Source organism: Macaca mulatta, chromosome 6 (assembly GCF_049350105.2).
Source record: "Macaca mulatta isolate MMU2019108-1 chromosome 6, T2T-MMU8v2.0, whole genome shotgun sequence".
NCBI classification, from domain to species: domain Eukaryota; kingdom Metazoa; phylum Chordata; class Mammalia; order Primates; family Cercopithecidae; genus Macaca; species Macaca mulatta.
In genome coordinates this window covers 148150165-148169583 of record NC_133411.1, presented here as the reverse complement: position 1 = coordinate 148169583, position 19419 = coordinate 148150165, and the positions used below count along the sequence as shown (strand labels likewise).

Here is a 19419-nt window from a genome sequence, read left to right as displayed (position 1 = left end):
ATACAAATGGACAAATACAGTGCAGAGGAAGTATAAAAAAGTTGCAGCAAGAAAGATTTAGACTAGATTTTTAAAAATAGATATAATCAAGTTTTAAAAGACACAGAAATGCTGTAAGAGGTGGCTGGAGTTACAGGAAGATGTTTTTGCACACCAAGAAAGATGAATTTGAGAAAATACACCAAAGAAACTATCAATAGTTCTAGACAAGATCCACTATGTAAACTACTTAAGCTTTAAGATTAATAAAGACGAGAGTAAGTGGACTTCTTTGGATGAAAGTTTCTTTGATATGTCTTATAAATGCCACACAGAATGGTGGCTGAGATGCTATGTAAATGGTGGTGGACCCTCTAAATTTTCACACATATTTTAAAAATCAAAACCTTTAGAGGGTTTTTCAAAATAAAAATGTTTAAGTATCAGGGTTATTAATTGCAGCTTTGACTTTCATGTTGTAGCCAAAGCTTTGTATTCCTGAAAGTCAGTCTTTTGAACTATTTTTTCCCTAAGAGAAATTATATAATGGTATTACAATTATGTTTAAAATTTTTAAAATGGTCATATTTTAAGGAAATGTGATTGTTAGATTACAGAGCTCTCAATTACATTTTTTGGTAGCTCATAGGAAAACAGTGGATCTACAAAAGGAAAAGTTAAGAGATGCAAAGGTAAAGGATAACCTGAAGACAAACAGAAAATGGATGTCAGAAAAACTCAGAAAAGAGTCAAGACAAACAATGTAAATCCCATGACAACGTGTAATTCCATTAACAACCACCTCAGTATTTTTAAGATACTCAGTTTCAACTTAAAATGCAACTCTATCAAGGATATTAGGGTAAAATTAGTGAAAAGCAACTTAAGTTAGATTTTGGATTAAACCACAAATAAACCAAATTCTTAAAAATGGTTTTATTAGAACAAAGTTGGGAGAAACCAGATGTGGCAGCATTGTTGAAAAAGCATTTATGAAAACAGTTCCTCTATCATGTCAATGCTGAACATAAGATGTACAAGCCACTTTTAAAGGTTCATTCACATGGGACCCACTGCCTATTAGTAAAGGCAGCACAATATTGAGACATTTACTAAGATTTACAAAAGATTAGCTTCTTTTACTATGTTTTTTCCTGTAATTATAAAATTGCCTTTTTATAGGAAACTGCACTAGAAGTTAAAACAATTTTGAATATAGTAGCTTTGGGAGAACATTTATTATCAAAATCCAATTTACCTATTTTAAATCTCTATGTAATAGTGTAAATGCCCATCAATGCAGAACCTTTCACTTCCAAAAAAGAAAGCACCTGCACACCTCTAAAAACTATCAACATTACCCACAACTTCACTTCACAAATGCCATTTACTACAATCTTGATAACCAAATTCTTTTTTTTTTTTTTGAGATGGAGTTTCACTCTTGATGCCCAGGCTGGAATGCAATGGCACAATCTCAGCTCACTGCAACCTCTGCCTCCTGGGTTCAAGTGATTCTCCTGCCTCAGTCTCCCAAGTAGCTGAAATTACAGACACACGCCACCACGCCCAGCTAATTTTGTGTTTTTAGTAGAGACACGGTTTCTCCACGTTGGTCAGGCTGGTCTTGACCTCACATGATCCCCCTGCTTCGCCCTTCCAAAGTGCTGGGATTATAGGCGTGAGCCACCATGCCCAGCCCGATAACCAAATTCTGAACAAATGAGCTTAAAAATTCATTTTCATAGACAACTCAAAACAAACTGTAACTTAAAACTATTTTATGATACAATTTTAAGCTGTTTAAAAATGTCAGCTTCACATTCAACATCTAAACAAATCTGAATATCATCCCTATGTATGGTTAGGAAACGTTTCAGTTAATATTCTACCTCCCATTCCATGAGAATCTGATTTTTGTTATTGGCTTTTTCTTCTCCAATTAAAAGAAATAGAGTACTAAAATATTTCTGAAAATTTTCACATACCCTGAAAATTCATGGAGAACAGAAGCAAACAGCTGTTCCAGATCTAAATTTCCTTAAAGATTACCTGTAAGTCCTTAGTCATTCTTTCAGAGGGTTATTTAGCATAATTACTAAAATAAGCACAAGCCAACTTTAGTTTCTTAGAAGGTATTAGAAAAAAATGAAAAGACTTTTAGCTGTTGTTTTTTTTTTTTTTTTTAAGACAGTGTCTGACTCCTCCATTGCCCAGGCTCACTGTAACCTCTGCCTCCCAGGCTCAAACCATCCTTCCACCTCAGCCCAACCAGCTGGGACTACAGACACACGCCACCATGCTCGGTTAATTTTCACAGCTTTGGTAGACAGGGGTTTTCACCATGTTGGCCAGGCTGGTCTCGAACTCCTGGGCTCAAGCGATCTTCCTGCCTTGGCCTCCCAAAATGCTAAGAGGTATCTACTACTCTACATGGATCTTCAGCTATGCTCTCAACTGTGTGAGATAATCAGTCATTTAAATAATTTTTCTCTGGCAGGGCACGGTGGCTCACGCCTGTAATCCCTGCACTTTGGGAGGCCAAGGCGGGCAGATCATGAGGTCAAGAGATTGAGACCATCCTGGCCAACGTGGTGAAACTCCGTCTCTACTAAAAATATAAAAATTAGCTGGGCATGGTGGTGCGCACCTGTAGTACCAGCTACTCAGGAGGCTGAAGCCAGAGAATCGCTTGAACCTGGGAGGCAGAAGTTGCAGTGAGCTGAGATCGTGGCATTGTACTCCAGCCTGGGCCACAGAGCAAGAATCTGTCTCAAAAATCAAAACAAACAAAAAAAATAAATTTTTCTCTTTTCAGTCTTTGTAGTCAGAATTAAAAAAAAAAAAAAACCATACACAACTAATTTGAGATGGTTTACCCATAAAACTATAAAAGATTTATGGTTTAACCATAAAAATAGAGATATGCAGAGAAAAAAATGCCTTCATGACATTATTTTAATCCTTTAACTTCACATTGAGACTTACAAGCAACAGCTAGAAAACCAGTTTCTTGTATTTTCCTCTTCTGAACTGCAAAAAATGTTCAGATTTTCCAAATGTTCTATCAAGGCCAATCACCTTGATCATTTATTAGCTTATTCATGTGAAAATATACCAAATATGTTTTAGACAGCAATCAACAATACCAATTTAGTAGAAATGTCTTAACCCATGTCACTGGCAGATGGCAGACATAGTTGACTATCAGTAATTTCAAAGCAGCATCATTTGGAAAGGCAACTGCTTGATTTTTGTCATAAATCACACAAAAATATTGATTCCTGTGGTCATGACTTTCAAACCAAGCATCCAACTTATTTTCAATTCAAGAACAGGTTTCAGTTACTCTTTAAATTTTTCTTCATTTATTAAATTTTATAATGGTTTTATAAAGAACTTACCATAGTTTCCATTTTAAAGGTACCAGAAGTTTTCATTTTAATGTTGGTGTATATAATATTTCCTAATATATTCTGTAACAATGATTTCATTTAAGGGTTTGTTTTTTGAAGTGTGCTGAGGAACTACTCCGTTTTTTTCCTAGAGTTTCAACCACTTTCAAATCTTATGCTATGTTTTCGAGTGTCACAATCTCATCTCAGTATGGCATGTACCTTGAGTGCCTTAAGTTTTTAAAATAGGCCAGGCGCAGTGGTTCACACCTGTAATCCAGCACTTTGGGAGGCCAAGGTGGGCAGATTACCTGAGGTCAGGAGGTTGCGACCAGCCTGGCCAACATGGTGAAACCTCGTCTCTACTAAAAATACAAAAATTAGCCGGGTGTGGTAAAGTAGCATGTGTCATCATACGATAAGAGTGTAGTGCCAGGAAGGCTGAAAAACAAGCCTAAGTATTTTCAAAAGTGCCATAAGACCATTGCTCTTAATCCATCTAACAGATGTGAAGTCAACTTCTAGTCCACTTCCTGATCCTTAGGCTAAATAATGAGTATTGCAGAGTGGCATCAGCTGCTGAGAAGATAGAACACTACTTGTTAACCAGTGTAAGAAACTCCCACTCAGACCTGAAATAATATTGTCTTCCCAGGTTTAAATTTTTTTCCCAGTGACCTTCAATCAAGCAAGAAATAGTTTCAGATTGAAACTACACACAATTGATGGAGTAAACCCGTCTTACAAGATAGAAAGTTACCCTGTTTACCTGATGATGTTCACTGTCTATTTGATCTCGACAGAAACTTGGCTCTCTACTTTCTTCTCTGCTTAAGCAAAATCAGTGATTTCTTTCAAGGCTCCATTCTGGGCTGGGTGTGGGGGCTCATACCTGTAGTCCCAGCCCTTTGGGAGACTGAGGCAAGAGGATCACTTGAGGTCAGGAGCTCGAGACCAGCCTGGTCAATATGACAAAACCCCATCTCTGCTAAAAAAATACAAAAATTAGCCAGGTGTGGTGGCACATGCCTGTAGTCCCAGCTACTTGGGAGGCTGAGGCAGGAGAATCACTTGAACCCGGGAGGTGGAGGATGCAGTGAGCCAAGATTGTGCCACTGCACTCCAGCGTGGGTGACAGAGTGAGACTCTGTCTCCCAAAAAAAAAAAAAAAAAAAAGGCTCCATTCTGTATCCCTAAGACCCCTACTCTCTTGACTTCCATCAACATTTGCACAACTTTTATTTCATACATACTAAATCTTGGGGGCCCAAAAGCCTTCGCGTGAATCCTGGTTCTATTACAAACAGCTGTGTGACCTTGCACCAAAAAGGGTGGGGGGAAATAAAAATAATACCTACTTCATAAGGCTGTAAAGACTTGATAAATTAGGCCAGGCACAGTGGCTCATGGCTGTAATCCTAGCACTTTGGGAAGCTGAGGTGGGATAATCACTTAAGGCCTCAAGCTCAAGACCAGCCTGCCCAACGTGGAGAAACGCTGTCTCTACTAAAAACACAAAAATGAGCCGGTGTGGTGGCAGGTGCCTGTAATCCCAGCTACTCGGGAGGCTGAGGCAGGAGAATGGTGTAAACCCGGGAGGCGGAGCTTGCAGTGAGCTGAGATCCGGCCACTGCACTCCAGCCTGGGCGGCCGAGCAAGACTCCGTCTCAAAAAAAAAATAAATAAAAAAAAATAAATCAGTCTACATAAAACATCTAAAATAGTGTCTGGCACACAGCACCATAGTAATCATCTCATTTGGTGTAATCTGATCCTCATAAAACTAGGAAGGTAAAATCTATTTTTCTTTATTTCTAGATGAGAAAAACTTTTAGAGGTAAAAGGACTGAGATCCAAAGACACTTGAATAAAGAGCTTATAAACTTTTTATCTGCACCATAGTCTCTTTCATGTGTCAACTTTAATGTCATACTAGTAACCACGTATTAGCTTTCAATAACAGATTTAAAGACTGGTAGTAACGGCCGGGCGCAGTGGCTCACACCTGTAATCCCAGCACTTTGGGAGGCCAAGGAGGGCAGATTATGAGGCCAGGAGATTGAGACCATCCTGGCTAACACAATGAAACCCCACCTCTACTAAAAATACAAAAAATTAGCCGGGCATGGTGGTGCGCACCTGTAGTCCCAGCTACTTGGGAGACTGAGGCAGGAGAATGGCGTGAATCCGGGAGGTGGAGTGTGCAGTGAGCCGAGATCGCGTCTCACTCACTGGCAGTAACTTTTTTTTTTTTTTTTTTGAGAGGAGCCTCACGCAAGTTGCCGGGGTTGGAGTGCAATGGTGCGATCTCAGCTCACTGCAACCTCCACCTCCTGGGTTCCCGCAATTCTCCTGCCTCAGCCTCCTGAGTAGCTGGGATTACAGGCACACACCACCACACCCGGCAAATTTTCTGTATTTTTTAGTAGAGACAGGGTTTCATCATGTTGGCCAGACTGGTCTTGAACTCCTGACCTCGTGATTCACCCACCTTGGCCTCCCAAAGTGCTGGGATTACAGGTGTGAGCCAACTGGTAGTAACTTTTAACAGGTAAGATAAAGAACAATACACTATACTGCAGTAATTCTAGTAAAAGTGGACAAACTAAACATCTTCCTTCTTCATTCTCTATTGCCAACATGTGTTTCAATCACCCTTCAACCTATCTCCCATCCAAGCACTAACCAGGCCCAACACTGTTTAGCTTCCAAGAGCAGATGAAATCAGGTGCGTCTAGGGTGGTATGGCCATACACCTTACCTTTCTATTCTCTCTGCCATAATCTTAGCCCTGCTTTTTAGCTGGCCTCCTAGCATCAAAACTCACACCTCACCATCTTTCAATAAAAACAACCTGAACCATCACTCATTTCACACTCTCCTGGCTCAAAAACCTACTACTCCCTACCACTTACCACATGAAATCCACACTATGATTTCCTTTTTTTTTTTTTTTTTCTTCAAGACAGGGTCTTAATCTGTTGCCCAACGCAGCAGCACAATCTTGGCTCACTGCAGACTCAATCTCGCGGGCTCAAGTGATCCTCCCGTCTCAGCAGGGACCACAGGCACGCACCACTATACCCGACTAACTTTTTACATTTTTAGTAGAGACAAGGTCTCACTATGTTGCCTGAGCTGTTCATGAACTCCTGGGCTCAACTGATCCTCCTGACTCAGCCTCCCAAAGTGCTGAGGTTACAGGCATGAATCACTGTGCCCTGCCTCACATGTAATTTTCAATGCCTTTCATATATTGGTTCCATTCTACTTCTTTAAACCTTTTCCCCAACCATAACCAAACACCTTACAGAAACGTCTGCTTGCTATTCCATTTACAGAAACTACTCTATGCTTGTGTAAATAAAATTAATAGCTGGGATGCATCCCTCTCTCATTTCATGTAATACTAGTAATTTTCTCAAGGCCTAGCACCTCCTTTTAATCATTCAATATATTACACAAACCAATGTATATACAAATACGAAACAGAATATTAAAAAGACCTTGGAAATAAATCTACATAGCAATTTCAAATGACTCCCTCCCCTTGTTTTTAAGTTTGACTACTTAATGTATGTACCCTTAATTAATTTTGCATTTCTGAACTTTATGCAAATCGACTTAAAATTTACTGTTCTGACTTACTTTTAAAAACTGATTTATCCACAATTGTGAGTTAAACCTACATTTTCACTGCAATATAGGTATCATTATGCATGCATATGTACTTATCTATTCTGCAGATGATGAACATTTAGGTTGTTTTCAATTTCTTGCCATTACCAAGAACAATGCTAATATTTCTTGGTGTCCCTTGGTACATAACTGCAAAACTTCCTCCTCCATGGTGCTCTTCCAAAATACCACAGCCCACACAAAAACAGACACAAACATTAAAACTGATATGCTTTTCCAATCTTTCCAGTCACATATCTAAAAATCTCTCAACTCATAGGCTTTTCTCTCTGCTCTAGTTTTAATTATCCACTAAATTTTTCTACACACAAAGAATATTTGGAGTTCAAATGTTTGTATTGCTTTTCTTTTTGAGACAGTTTTGTTCTGTCACCAGCCTGGAGCACAGTAGCACGATCTCAGCTCACTGCAACTTCCGCCTACCAGGTTCAAGCAATTCTCCTGCTTCAGCCTCTTGAGCAGCTGGAATTACAAGCAAGCACACGTCATCACGCCCGGCTAATTTTTGTATTTTTAGTAGAAACGGGGTTTCAGCATGTTGCCCAGGTTGGTCTCAAACTCCTGGCCTGAAGTGATCCGCCCACCTCAGCCTCTCAAAGTGCTGGGATTACAGGTGTGAGCCACCATGCCCAGCCAAATGTTTGTATTTCTTTGACATCACTGTTCTTTCCCCAACTACTGCTTAAGTTGGGTGCTCAAATAATTGACTTTTAATTTTCACATATGGTATAGGTTCCTGTGTGTTACTATACCAAAGGGGGATGCTTACTATCCTAACAATCCTCACAAAGGAGGAAAAAACACCAAACATTTCATCCTAAAAGATCTGAAAGTTATGCATCTTCATGAACTAAATGCAGATGATACTGTTCCCTAATATTAATTAAATGATTACTTTCCATACTTGTTGCATTTACCGCTGGCCAAGACATTTACCATAGGCACTCTGTTGCTTTTACTTTTCTTATCCATCTGCATAGTTGAGAACTACTCTCACCTGCCCCACAGGCACACTCTCCTGTTTTCCTACTAACCTGTTTTTTGCCTGAGAACAGGGTATCAACAACCACACGTTAGTGAGATTCTAGATTAAAGAGAATGTCACATAAGATGTTTTTAAGGTTTGCGGGGGCGGGTAAGCAAGCATACTTTAAATTTTGGAATAGTTTTAAAATTTTTTCAAACCTAAGCTTTTATTAGTACTTCGTTTGTTTTTTTTCCCACTTCCAAAGAGCCTTGAGCTTTAATTTATACAGAGAACAGGGCTTAATGTACAACTGGAAAAGTATATCAAAGCTGCATCACATCATTGGCACTCTGCACTCCATCCACACGGAAGGGCCACAGTAATAAACTACATTCAGGTTAGGTCAGATAACAGCACTTTATCATGTAACTTTTACTGTATTACAAATAGGCTTATAATATAAACGTGTTAAAACCTAAAACTTACACTCAATTTTTAAAATTACATATAAAACCCCTTCAAAGGTACATAGCTAAAACTCAACCCATAGGCTTGTTTTCTGTTTTACTTTTAATTATCCATTAACCTTTTCCACACAAACTTTTATCAAGAACTTCAGAGCCTTTAATCCTAATGATCCAATGAGAAAGGTTTGCTACATAGCTAATAATTATAAATTACAGCACTTTATTTCCTGAACAGCACTGTGCCTTATAGTAACCAATCACATAAACAGAAAATGGCAAAAACTACAGAACTACACTCCCAGCCTATAACCCTTCCAATTCATCCCAACAAACTTAGCACTGGTCCATCCCAAATGTTAAGTCAACCATCCACTTTAATTTTTTTTGAGAAAAAATTAAACATTTAAAATTGAACATAAAAAATTAAACATTCCAGTCTGTTGCCCAGGCTGGAATGCAGTGGCGCCATCTCGGTTAATTGCTACCTCCCCCTCCCGGGTTCAAGTGATTTCTCCTCCCTCATCCTCCCAAGTAGCTGGGATTACATTTTGGTGCCTGCCACCACGCCCAGCAAATTTTTGTACTTTTTAGTAGCAATGGGGTTTCGCCATGTTGGGCAAGCTGGTCTCAGAACTCCTTACCTCAGATGATCCGCCCGCCTTGGCCTCCTAAAGTGCTGGGATTACAGGCCACCGGCTACAATCATCCACTTTTAGAACCTGTTGCCAGAAGTGTGGGATAACTGTACTGTAATTCTAACTAAAGGAGGTATATAAAAACAAGTATCCCTAACTAAAAGATGTTCTAAGAACATCTATTATTCAATTCTTTGGCGGCAATTCATATTGTAACCTAATTAGTAATACTTCCAATAATCATGATTTTAACATTTTTGCGTAAGAATGATTCCTGTGTTTGCTTATACCTACTATCCAAAATGTTACAAAACAAGCACTGCTTTCTGTCACTTTTGAGTACTTTTCACTTCAGACTTGAAGCTGCTAGTTTATGTCTATGCCAATTTCCCTTAAAAATACATAAGATTCTAGTATTTTAAGCAGTTACGGCATTTACAAAATGTTTTTCATTTTTTTCTCTCATTACAAAAGTAGATGTTATTTCTCGTGGTAAATTCAGAAAAACATCAGGAGGAAACAGAAATCATCCGTAATGCCAACATCTGAGCAAACATTTTGGGGTATATCTCTATTTTCATGTTTTACATTGTCCTTTAAAAAACAATCGAACGACATTAGCAGTTTTACATCATTTTCCTTTCCAGTTAAAACTATATACCATTACTATTTTCCCATCACACTCTTCACCTAAAATACTGTTTTAAGTAGCTGTATAGATTTCCATTTCCACAATAGAATTAGCAGATTCCCAAAACCTGAATCTTTAGATTTTTAAAAAACATTCTTAAAACTGGTATTAAATTTATATACGCAAATCTGACACACTACTCCCTTAGGATAAATTCCTGTAAGGGCCGTCTTTCCATTTTAAGCCTATTATACTATGAAGGAGTCTGAATTAAGATCTAAGAGCTCCGAAGAGTTCGACACCAGCCTGGGTCACATAGTGAGAACACGTCTCTACAGATGATCAAAAAATTAGCTTGGTGTGGGAGCGCGCGCCTGTGATCTCAGCTACCCAGGAGGCTTAAGTGGGAGGATTACTTGAGCCTGGGAGGTCGAGGCTGCCGTAAGCCAGTGATCAGGCCACTGCACTCCAGTCTGGGCAATAGAGCGATCCTGTTTCAGAGAAAAAAAAGATCCAAGGCCTCTGCAGACCACACTGGCAGCACTGCTACTATTGCAATCTATCCGGGCTTTAACCTTCTCTTCTATAAAATTAAGGATTTGAACTACGTGATGCTCCTAAAATATGACATCATTATTGCACTCCTCAGTAAAAACCATTAACTGACTTGCAATATTAGCGTTTACAAACTCTAAAAGCATCAGTAAGAAAATTAGTATGTTTAAAGACTAAAACAAATGCATAGATCAAGGGTGGTTAAATCCTTCCAAATTAGTTCAAAATGTGATAACAAAAGCTGTACACGGCTGAAAAATATATAAAAATGATAAAGTGAAACTTCTCTGGGTAAAGTACAAAGTAATGTTCTAAGTATATACTGTTAAGTGCAAAGAAAGAAATACAAATTTAAAGCATTTCAACACACATATCTGGCTAAATGATCTTTTTCAAACCTTACATAACCAACAAGAATCTTCATGTAGTATTTTAATGTTGTTTAATTTCGAGTTTGCGAAAACATTCTATTTCAGTGGAAAAGGCATCATCCAGAGCGTTTTTTCAACGAAAATGTCTCAAGCCCTTCTTGCTTTTTAAAACAATACTAATGTGAAAAACAACGTCGACAGACTGCGTAGATGACTGAGCCATTAGTAAAGATCTTTTTAAAGAGAAATCTTAAACATTAAAAAAATTAAAAGTAGCCTGAAACATTTTTGTCCGCATAGTCAATTGTTTAGATTTCCCTGGGAGAAAAATGTGTTTTACCGACTACTCAGAAACCTTAAGCCGAGGTTTAAAACACAGAACGCAGCATCAATACAAAATCTCATGACCACTACCTACGAAATCAACAATTCTTCACATCATTTCAGCGCGCCCGAAAGACTAGACATTTCAGAACCACCATAACCGTTCTAGAAATGTCTGGCTGAAAAACTCCAACTGATCCAATAGAAATATTCCACACAGAACATGGCCACAGAGCAGCATAAACACCTAGGGGATATTCATCCACGGTAAATGCAGAACACAGAACATGGCACAGAGCTCGAAATGCAAAGAATGATGCGGCGACTACACCACGGTACTCCAAAACCCTTTGTCTGGAAACCGGAAGGTCCCACACCACACGATCCTCTCTACAGGAACCAGAACTAATAGTATTTTGATAAAGAAAAAAAGGATGTGAGGCGACTGACTAAACAAGCGCAAATCACCCGCCTCGCAGCGTACTGCAGGCGGCTAGCTCCACGACGCAGTACGAAAAACAAGCGTTAACGTTTCATTTTTCGGCCATTTTTACGCGATGGGGGGCGGGGAGGAATTGTTTCTGATGTCCAGCTAATGCCGCGCGCGCGCGCGCGTCTGGGCCGGGAGTCTTAGGGGGCGCTCTGAGGCGATGGGCGAGGAGTGGCGTGAAGGCCGTGACACCGGGAAAAGAAAGAAACGCTGCTCAAACAGCAGGCTCTTCGGAGTCTGCGAAATCCTCCATTTTGGGGAACATTTTCAGAGAAAAAAAGGCGAACGGGCTATTTGGGACCGGCGCTACCCAAGGACTTAGCTATCTTAACCATCCTCCCCAAACGGCAGGCCCCCAATGGACAGTCTGTCCCTCAGGCCTCCAGCGAGCTCCTCCCTCCTCCTCAGCGCCGTGGCCCGCGTGTAACGGGCTAGTCGTCCCGCCCCCGCCCACAACGAGCCCAGGACGCGCGGGAAGCTCGGCCGGTCAGCGCACCTCTTGACCCCCAATCTCCCGCCGCACCCTGGGCCCTCGGCCGGCCGCGTGTTTCCCTCCCGGACCGCTCACCTCCACCGCCCGAGAAGGCTGGTTGCGCCGCCACTGCGCTCCTAACATGGCGGCCGCCGATCAGGCGGCTCACATACGCAGCGCGGAGGGAGGCAGAGCGGGAGCGAGCAAGAAAGGCGCGCCGCCGGCTTCCCACAGCCCCTGTCGCCGTCGTTGTCCCCTCCCGGCGGACACGGAGAGCCCCCAGCCACCCCACCCCGACTCTTACCCGCTTCACGCCTACCTTAGGGAAAGGGAGAGGGAAAAGGAGAGGTACCTCTCTCCCAGCGAGCGGGACGCGGAGGCTCCCACAATCCCCCGCAGCAACGGCGCTGGCGAGAGGTGGCGGCAGCGGCTGCAGCCCAAGAACAAACCCACTCTCGCGAGAGAGCTCGCCCCCACCCCCTCGGTCCAGTTCGGCGCGCGCCAGGCCCCTCCCCCTACTCGGCGCGCGCACCTCGCTCGCGCCCTAGCCTGAGGTAGTTGTTCTTTAATCTTGGAGATCCCTCTCCGTCATCCAGCTGAGGCGGGAAATGGAGGAACGTCCGTGGTTTACGAGTTCGAGTCCCATTCCCTAAAAGGCTGTTTGTCAACCTCCTGAATAGCATAATACAAAATTTAAATAGAGTATGCGTTAGAAGCGATTCGCAAGAGTCCCTGGCTCAGACCCGACTTTTATGCTCTCTGGTTGCTCAGTTTGCCAAGGAATGGTGGAAAGCGCCAGATATTGAGGCCACAAAGGGAAAACGATACAATTTTGGCTGGTTTTTATTTAAGTATGTCTATTTATCATTTATTTATTTGTTTGTTGGAGGCAGGGTCTCGCTGTGTGGCTCAGGTTGGAGTGCACTGGCGTTATCATGGCTCACAGCAGCCTCGAACTCCTTTCCTCAAGAGATCCTCCCACCTCAGCCTCCCCAGTAGCTGGGACTACAGGCTTGCACCACCACGCCCAGCTAATATTTTTATTTTTATTTTTTCCGCAGAGAAGGGGTCTCGTTATTTTGCCCAGGCTGGAGGGAACTCCTTGGCTCAAGCGGTGCTCCCGCCTCCGCCTCTCAGCATTGGATTAAAGGCGTGAGCCTCCACGCCCAGCCAGCTGGTTTTTGGGTTTTTTTTTTTTTTTTTTTGAGACGAAGTCTCGCTCTGTCGCCCAGGCTGGAGGGCAGAGTGGCCGGATCTCAGCTCACTGCAAGCTCCGCCTCCCGGGTTTACACCATTCTCCTGCCTCAGCCTCCCGAGTAGCTGGGACTACAGGCGCCCGCCACCTCGCCCGGCTAGTTTTTTGTATTTTTTTAGTAGAGATGGGGTTTCACTGTGTTAGCCAGGATGGTCTCGATCTCCTGACCTCGTGATCCGCCCGTCTCGGCCTCCCAAAGTGCTGGGATTACAGGCTTGAGCCACCGCGCCCGGCCTGGTTTGTTTTTTTTTTTTGGAGACGGGGTCTCGCTCTGTCGCCCAGGCTAGAGTGCAGTGGCGCGATCTCGGCTCACTGCAAGCTCCACCTCCCGGGTTCACGCCATTCTCCTGCCTCAGCCTCCCAAGTAGCTGCGACTACAGGCGCCCGCCACCACGCCGGGCCAATTTCTTTTTGTATTTTTAGTAGAGACGGGGTTTCACCGTGTTAGCCAGGATGGTCTCGATCTCCTGAACTCGTAATCCGCCCGCCTCGGCCTCCCAAAGTGGCCAGCTGGTTTTTAAAATCAAGAATTCTGTGCAGGAGGGTCGTTGAGGCGGAGGACGGCGAGCCTTTTCCCTCGGAAAGACCACCGCCGCTTTTTGGTGAATTTGACTGCACCCTTGGGACTGAGGTACTGGTTAGGTACCCGGGTTGGCGGGATTTGAGCTCCGGCCTTCAGAGGCTTAAGTAAATTGTTTGGAGACCTAATCTGGCTGCAACTTTCTCCCCAACCATCCTTGCAGAACTCCGCATCTGGAGAGTTGGGAATTTTCCAGCACAGTTAATGGTTATAATATGGAGTGCTTTCTATAGGGTGGGTAATGCAATAAGCAGTTTACACATAACCCTACAATAACCTTGAGAGGCGGCTACTAGGGGATACCATTTGGTAGATCACAAAACTGAGACATTAAAAGGTTATGTAATTTGAGGCACGGTAGATGGCGCCTGTAATCCCCGCACTTTGGGAGGCCGAGGCGGGTGGATCACTTGAGTTCAGGAGTTCCAGACTAGCCTGGCCATCATGGCAAAACTCCGTCTCTACAATAATAATAATAATAATACAAAATTAGCTGGGCGTGGTGGTGCACACCTGTGGTCCCAGCTACTCACCTGGTACAGAGGACGGGGCTAAGGATTGTTTGAGCAGGAGGCGGAGGTTGCCCTGAGCCTAGGGCACTACTGCACTCCAGCCTGGGCTATAGAGTCAGACACTGTCTCAAAAAAAGAAAAAAAAAAAAGGTTATGTAATTTAATAGAGGTGAAAAAGCTAGTCAGTGGAGTCTTGATGACTCAACAAGGCACTACCTGAAATGGCATAGCCATAAAAATGAAGTTACTTGGCCATGCGGTGACTCACGCCTGTAATCCCAGCACTTTGGGAGCCCAAGGCGGGCGGATTACCTGAGGTCGGGAGTTCCAGACTAGCCTGACCAACATGGAGAAACCCCATCTCTGCTCGAAATACAAAAATTAACCGGGCTTGGTGGTGTGTGCCAGTAATCCCAGCTACTCGGGAGGCTGAGGCAGGAGAATCGCTTGAACCCAGGAGGCGGAGGTTGCGGTGAGCCAAGATCGCGCCATTGCACTCCAGCCTGGGCAACAAGAGTGAAACTCCCTTTCAAAAAAAAATGAAGTTACCATCTCAGGACAGGGTAAATTGTTTTATCTACAAAATAAGTAGTAAGCCACTGATTCACAATATTACTTTATCTCAATCTAATTTAGTCAGTGATACAAGAAATATTTCTTGAGTACCTACTGTGTCAATATATTAGGCCTCAGGCAAACAGCAGGAAAGGAGACAAAGGCACTGCCCTCATGGAGCTTACACTTAATGCAGACTTTGAACCAATAAATACGTGTGTATTTGAGATGAGTGAATAATCTGAGGGGATGGGAAGCTTTCGTGAGAAACTGAGGTTTGAGTTAATATCTAATGAGTAGGCAATTAACTAGGTGAAGGGAATAAAGCATCCCCAGGCAGAGGGATCAGAATGTGTGAAAACTCTGAGGTAGACTTTGGGAAACTGCAGATTTTCGTTGTTGTTGTTGTTGTTATTTTGTTTATTTTTGAAGACAGGGTCCTGCTCTGTTGCTCAGGCTGGAGTGCAGTGGTGTGACCATGGCTCACTGCAACCTCCACCTCCCGGGTTCAAGCAATCCTCCCGCCTCAGCCTCCTGTGCATAGACATAAAAAGGGCTGGAGATGAAGGAAAGGGCCATTTCCCTGGGGTTACAAATTGAAATGCAGAATCTAAGGTAAACTGGGTAATACAAGTCCTATTTTTTTTTCTTTTTTTTTTTTTGAGATGGAGTCTAGCTCTGTTGCCCAGGCTGGAGTGCAGTGGCACGATCTCGGCTCACTGCAAGCTCCGCCTCCCGGGTTTCCGCCATTCTCCTGCCTCAGCCTCCCGAGTAGCTGGGACCACAGGCGCTCGCCACCACACCTGGCTAATTTTTTGTATTTTTAGTAGAGACGGGTTTCACCGTTTAGCCAGGATGGTCTCGATCTCCTGACCTTGTGATCCGCCTGTCTCGGCCTCCCAAAGTGCTGGGATTACAGGCTTGAGCCACCGCGCCCAGCCACAAATCCTATTTAATGCTATCCAACACAAGTTCAGTTGGGGACACATAAATTTTAAGGTAAGGATATGGATTTAAGGTAAGGATATATGGGTCTTGAGCTCAGGCAAAGATTGTGGGTTAGTGACAAATTTACAAGTTAATACTGTAAATGAAGTAACAGGAGTTGAAAAATAAACTTAAAGCCAGGTGTGGTGGTTCACACCTGTAATCCCAGCACTTTGGAAGGCTAAAGCAGGCGGATCGCTGGAGGCCAGAAAGTTCAAGACCATCCTAGGCAACATGGTGAAACCACGTCTCTATAAAACATACAAAAATTAGCTGGGCATGGTGGCACACGCGCCTGTAGTCCCAGCTACTCTGGGGCGGGGGTAGACAGGGTCCGGGGTGGTTGACGTGGAAGGATCGATTGAGCTTGGGAGGGGGTGGCACTGCACTCCAGCTAGGCAACAGAGCGGGACCCTGTTTAAAAAAAAAAAGAGCGGCCAGGCACGGTGTCATGCCTGTAATCGCAGCACTTTGGGAGGTGGATCATTTCAAGTCAGGAGTTCGAGACCAGCCTGGCCAACATGGTAAAACCCCGTCTCTACCAAAAATATGAAAAATTAGCTGGGTGTGGTGGTGCTCGCCTGTAATCCCAGCTACTTGGGAGGCTGAGGCAGGAGAATCGCTTGAACCTGGGAAGCGGAGGTTGCAGTGAGCCGAGATCACACCACTGCACTCCAGCCTGATCAACATAGCAAGACTCTGTCTCAAAAAAAAAAAAAAAAGTGGATGCAGTGAAAAAAGAGGCCTGAGCACCAATCCTTGAGGAACTTTAATCAAGTATAGCACAGGACACTTAGTGGACAGAGGTAGGGAGAGAAAAGCAAATATATGTATATGTGAGGGGAAGGCAGAGCAAGGAAAGCACAGAAATTGTGTTGCCTTGAAAACAACAACAAAAATACTTCTAGGACAAAGTGATCAACAGGGTCAAATGCTACAAAGAGGTCAAGATGAAGACCAATGACATCTACAAGATTTAGCAACATGGGTATCAGTGGTAACATTGAGAGTTGCTTCCACTGAGGCGTGAAATGTCAGACTGGAAGGACTGAATATGGGAAGAAGGAAGACAAAAACTATTCAATGCAGAAAATTTTGGCTATGAAGAGACTAGAGGAGAGAAAGCAGGATTAAGGGTTTTTTGTTTTACTATGTGAGGGACTTGACCACAACTAATTGGCAGTAAGGATATCTTAGCGAAGAAATTGTTGGAAATACAAGGAGATGGGATAATCCATAACAGAGGTTCCTGAAAGGATAGGGAAGCAATATAATTTCCTTTACAGTAACAGCAGGTATGGAGCAGATGGTGTTTAAATTTCATTAGATTGGTAGAAGGAAGACATGGACATTATAGTCAAGTAACCTCAGTTTTCTCTGTGAGAAAGTCTTCTGTTGAGAGCTGGAGCTATAAGAGGGAAATTTATATATTTATGTATTTATTTTTTATCATATATATAAATTTAGAGACAGGTTATATATTTAGAGATGGAGTCTTGCTCTGTCACCAGGATGGAGTGCAGTAGCTTGATTGTGGCTCACTGTAACCTCTAATTCTGGGGCTATAAGCTATCCTCCTTCCTCAGCCTCCCAAGTACTGGGACTCACAGGCGTGTGCCACCACGCCCAGGCAGGGAAAATGTTTAAATAGCCATTGTGAAAGTGGAACTGCAATCTTACATCTGTATGTTATGTTCTGTTTTTCAAGGTTTGAGCAAAGCTTACAAAATGTGATTCACATCTTTGAGGCCAATCATTTGAAAGGCTTGGAAAAGGATTTGGTAGGATTCATAAAGGCTTGAGGGCTGGGGCTTCCCTCAAGAGATGATGTTGGCCAGGCATGGTGGCTCACGCCTGTAATCCCAGCACTTTGGGAGGCCAAGGTGGGCAAATCACAAGGTCAGGAGTTCGAGACCAGCCTGGCCAACATGGTGAAACCCCGTCTCTACTAAAAATACAAAAAATTAGTTGGGCTTGGCCGGGTGTGGTGGCTCATGCCTATAATCCCAGCGCTTTGGGAGGCCGAGGCAGATGGATCACAAAGTCAGGAGATCGAGACCATCCTGGCTAACATGGTGAAACCCCATCTCTACTAAAAATACAAAAAAAATTAGCTGGCCGTGGTGGCGGGCACCTGTAGTCCCAGCTACTTGGGAGGCTGAGGCAGGAGAATGGCGTGAACCTGGGAGGTGGAGCTTGCAGTGAGCCGAGATTGCGCCACTGCACTCCAGCCTGGGTGGCAGAGTGAGACTCCGTCTCAAAAAAAAAAAAAAAAAAAAAGAGATGATGTTTAAACCCACCATGTAGCTAGCTTTGGAAAGACAAAATTTTTTTGGAGGGGATCCTACTTTTCAGTGACTCTTGAGTCTTCCACTCAAAAGCTGATCTGCTTTCTACTCTGCAAGTCTGATTCCAACTGATCTTGTTCTCAACTCTTAGATGAAACAGCCTCTGGTCCTCTAGCAGACAGAAACATGACCGCCTATCAAATCTCAGTTCAGATACACACCTACCCATGTTTGCATAAGGTTCTAATGCCATCTGGTGATTGTGCAGAGAAAGTCAAACTTTTTCAACTGAGTAATTATTTATTGAGGAACTTAGTGATGATGTGGGAGATTCAAAAGAAATATAACAGGTGCTTGGGGCTTATCAGCAAAAAGACACAAAAGAAACAAAAGTTTGGTTTTTGTTTGTTGGTTTGTTTGTTTTTTGAGACAGGGTCTCATTGTGTTTCCCAGGCTGGAGTGCAATAGTGCCATCTTGGCTCACTGTAGCCTTGATCTCCTGGGCTCAAGTGTTCGTCCACCTCAGCCTCCGAGTACCTGGGACTACAGAAGCACGTCACCAAACCCAACTAATTTTTTTTTTTTTTTGGTATTTTTTGTAGAGACGGGGTTTTGTTATGTTGCCTAGGCTGGTGTTGAACACCTGGGCTTATGTGATCCGGCTGCCTTGGCCTCCCAAAGTACTGGGATTAGAGGTGTGAGCCACCATGCCCGGCCACCAAAATTAATGCAAGATTTCATTCATCAAATGCCTATTTCATGAAGGACATTCTACAATGATGGAAAAGACAAAACTCCAGCCCTCAGGATCTTGGTTTGATGGAGATTGACAAGGAGTTTGACCTCAAAGTGGGGCTGTTTGTGCCCTCAAAGTGGGCCTGTTTGTGAACAGGGATGGGTAAAAAGCTATATTCACATTTGGGTGTGGGAGTGGGTGTGCCTCAGGAATGGTAAAGAATGGGGCCTTTCAAAGCAAGAACTGCTGGTGAGGCTTTGAAAGGTCTAAGTGACAAGTTTGGTACAGCTTAATGATGAAACTGTCTTTTTTTTTTTTTTTTTTTTTTTTTGAGACAGAGTTTCACTGTTGTTGCCCAGGCTAGTATACAATGGCACGATCTCGGCTCACAGCAACCTCCGCTCCCCCGGGTTCAAGTGATTCTCCTGCCTCAGCCTTCCGAGTAGCTGGGATTACAGGCGCATGCCAACACGTCCAGCTAATTTTTGTACTTTTAGTAGAGATAGGGTTTCGCCACATTG

At 43.2% G+C, this 19419-nt stretch overlaps 1 protein-coding gene and 1 long non-coding RNA gene across 51 annotated transcripts in view; both read right to left on the bottom strand.

Moving 5' to 3' along the window:
* The window catches only part of MATR3 (matrin 3), a 60100-nt gene that overhangs the window by 24186 nt on the left and 16495 nt on the right, over nucleotides 1-19419 (bottom strand). For 10 of the 50 annotated variants that reach the window (XM_078003608.1, XM_078003614.1, XM_015140782.3 and 7 more), the window contains exon 1: nucleotides 12305-12397. The exons of 13 other annotated variants lie outside the window; for them this stretch is intronic. Coding sequence is in view for 2 of the 37 variants with exons in the window: in XM_028849013.2 (XP_028704846.1) it covers nucleotides 12082-12129 (48 nt within the window). In the remaining 35 variants the exon portion in view is untranslated. 50 annotated transcript variants of the gene reach the window in all.
* On the bottom strand, nucleotides 2418-8682 carry LOC144329510 (uncharacterized). The gene is made up of 2 exons (XR_013394855.1): nucleotides 7633-8682; nucleotides 2418-2561 (listed from the first exon to the last, which is right to left on the bottom strand). It is a non-coding gene; the product is annotated as an uncharacterized LOC144329510 (long non-coding RNA).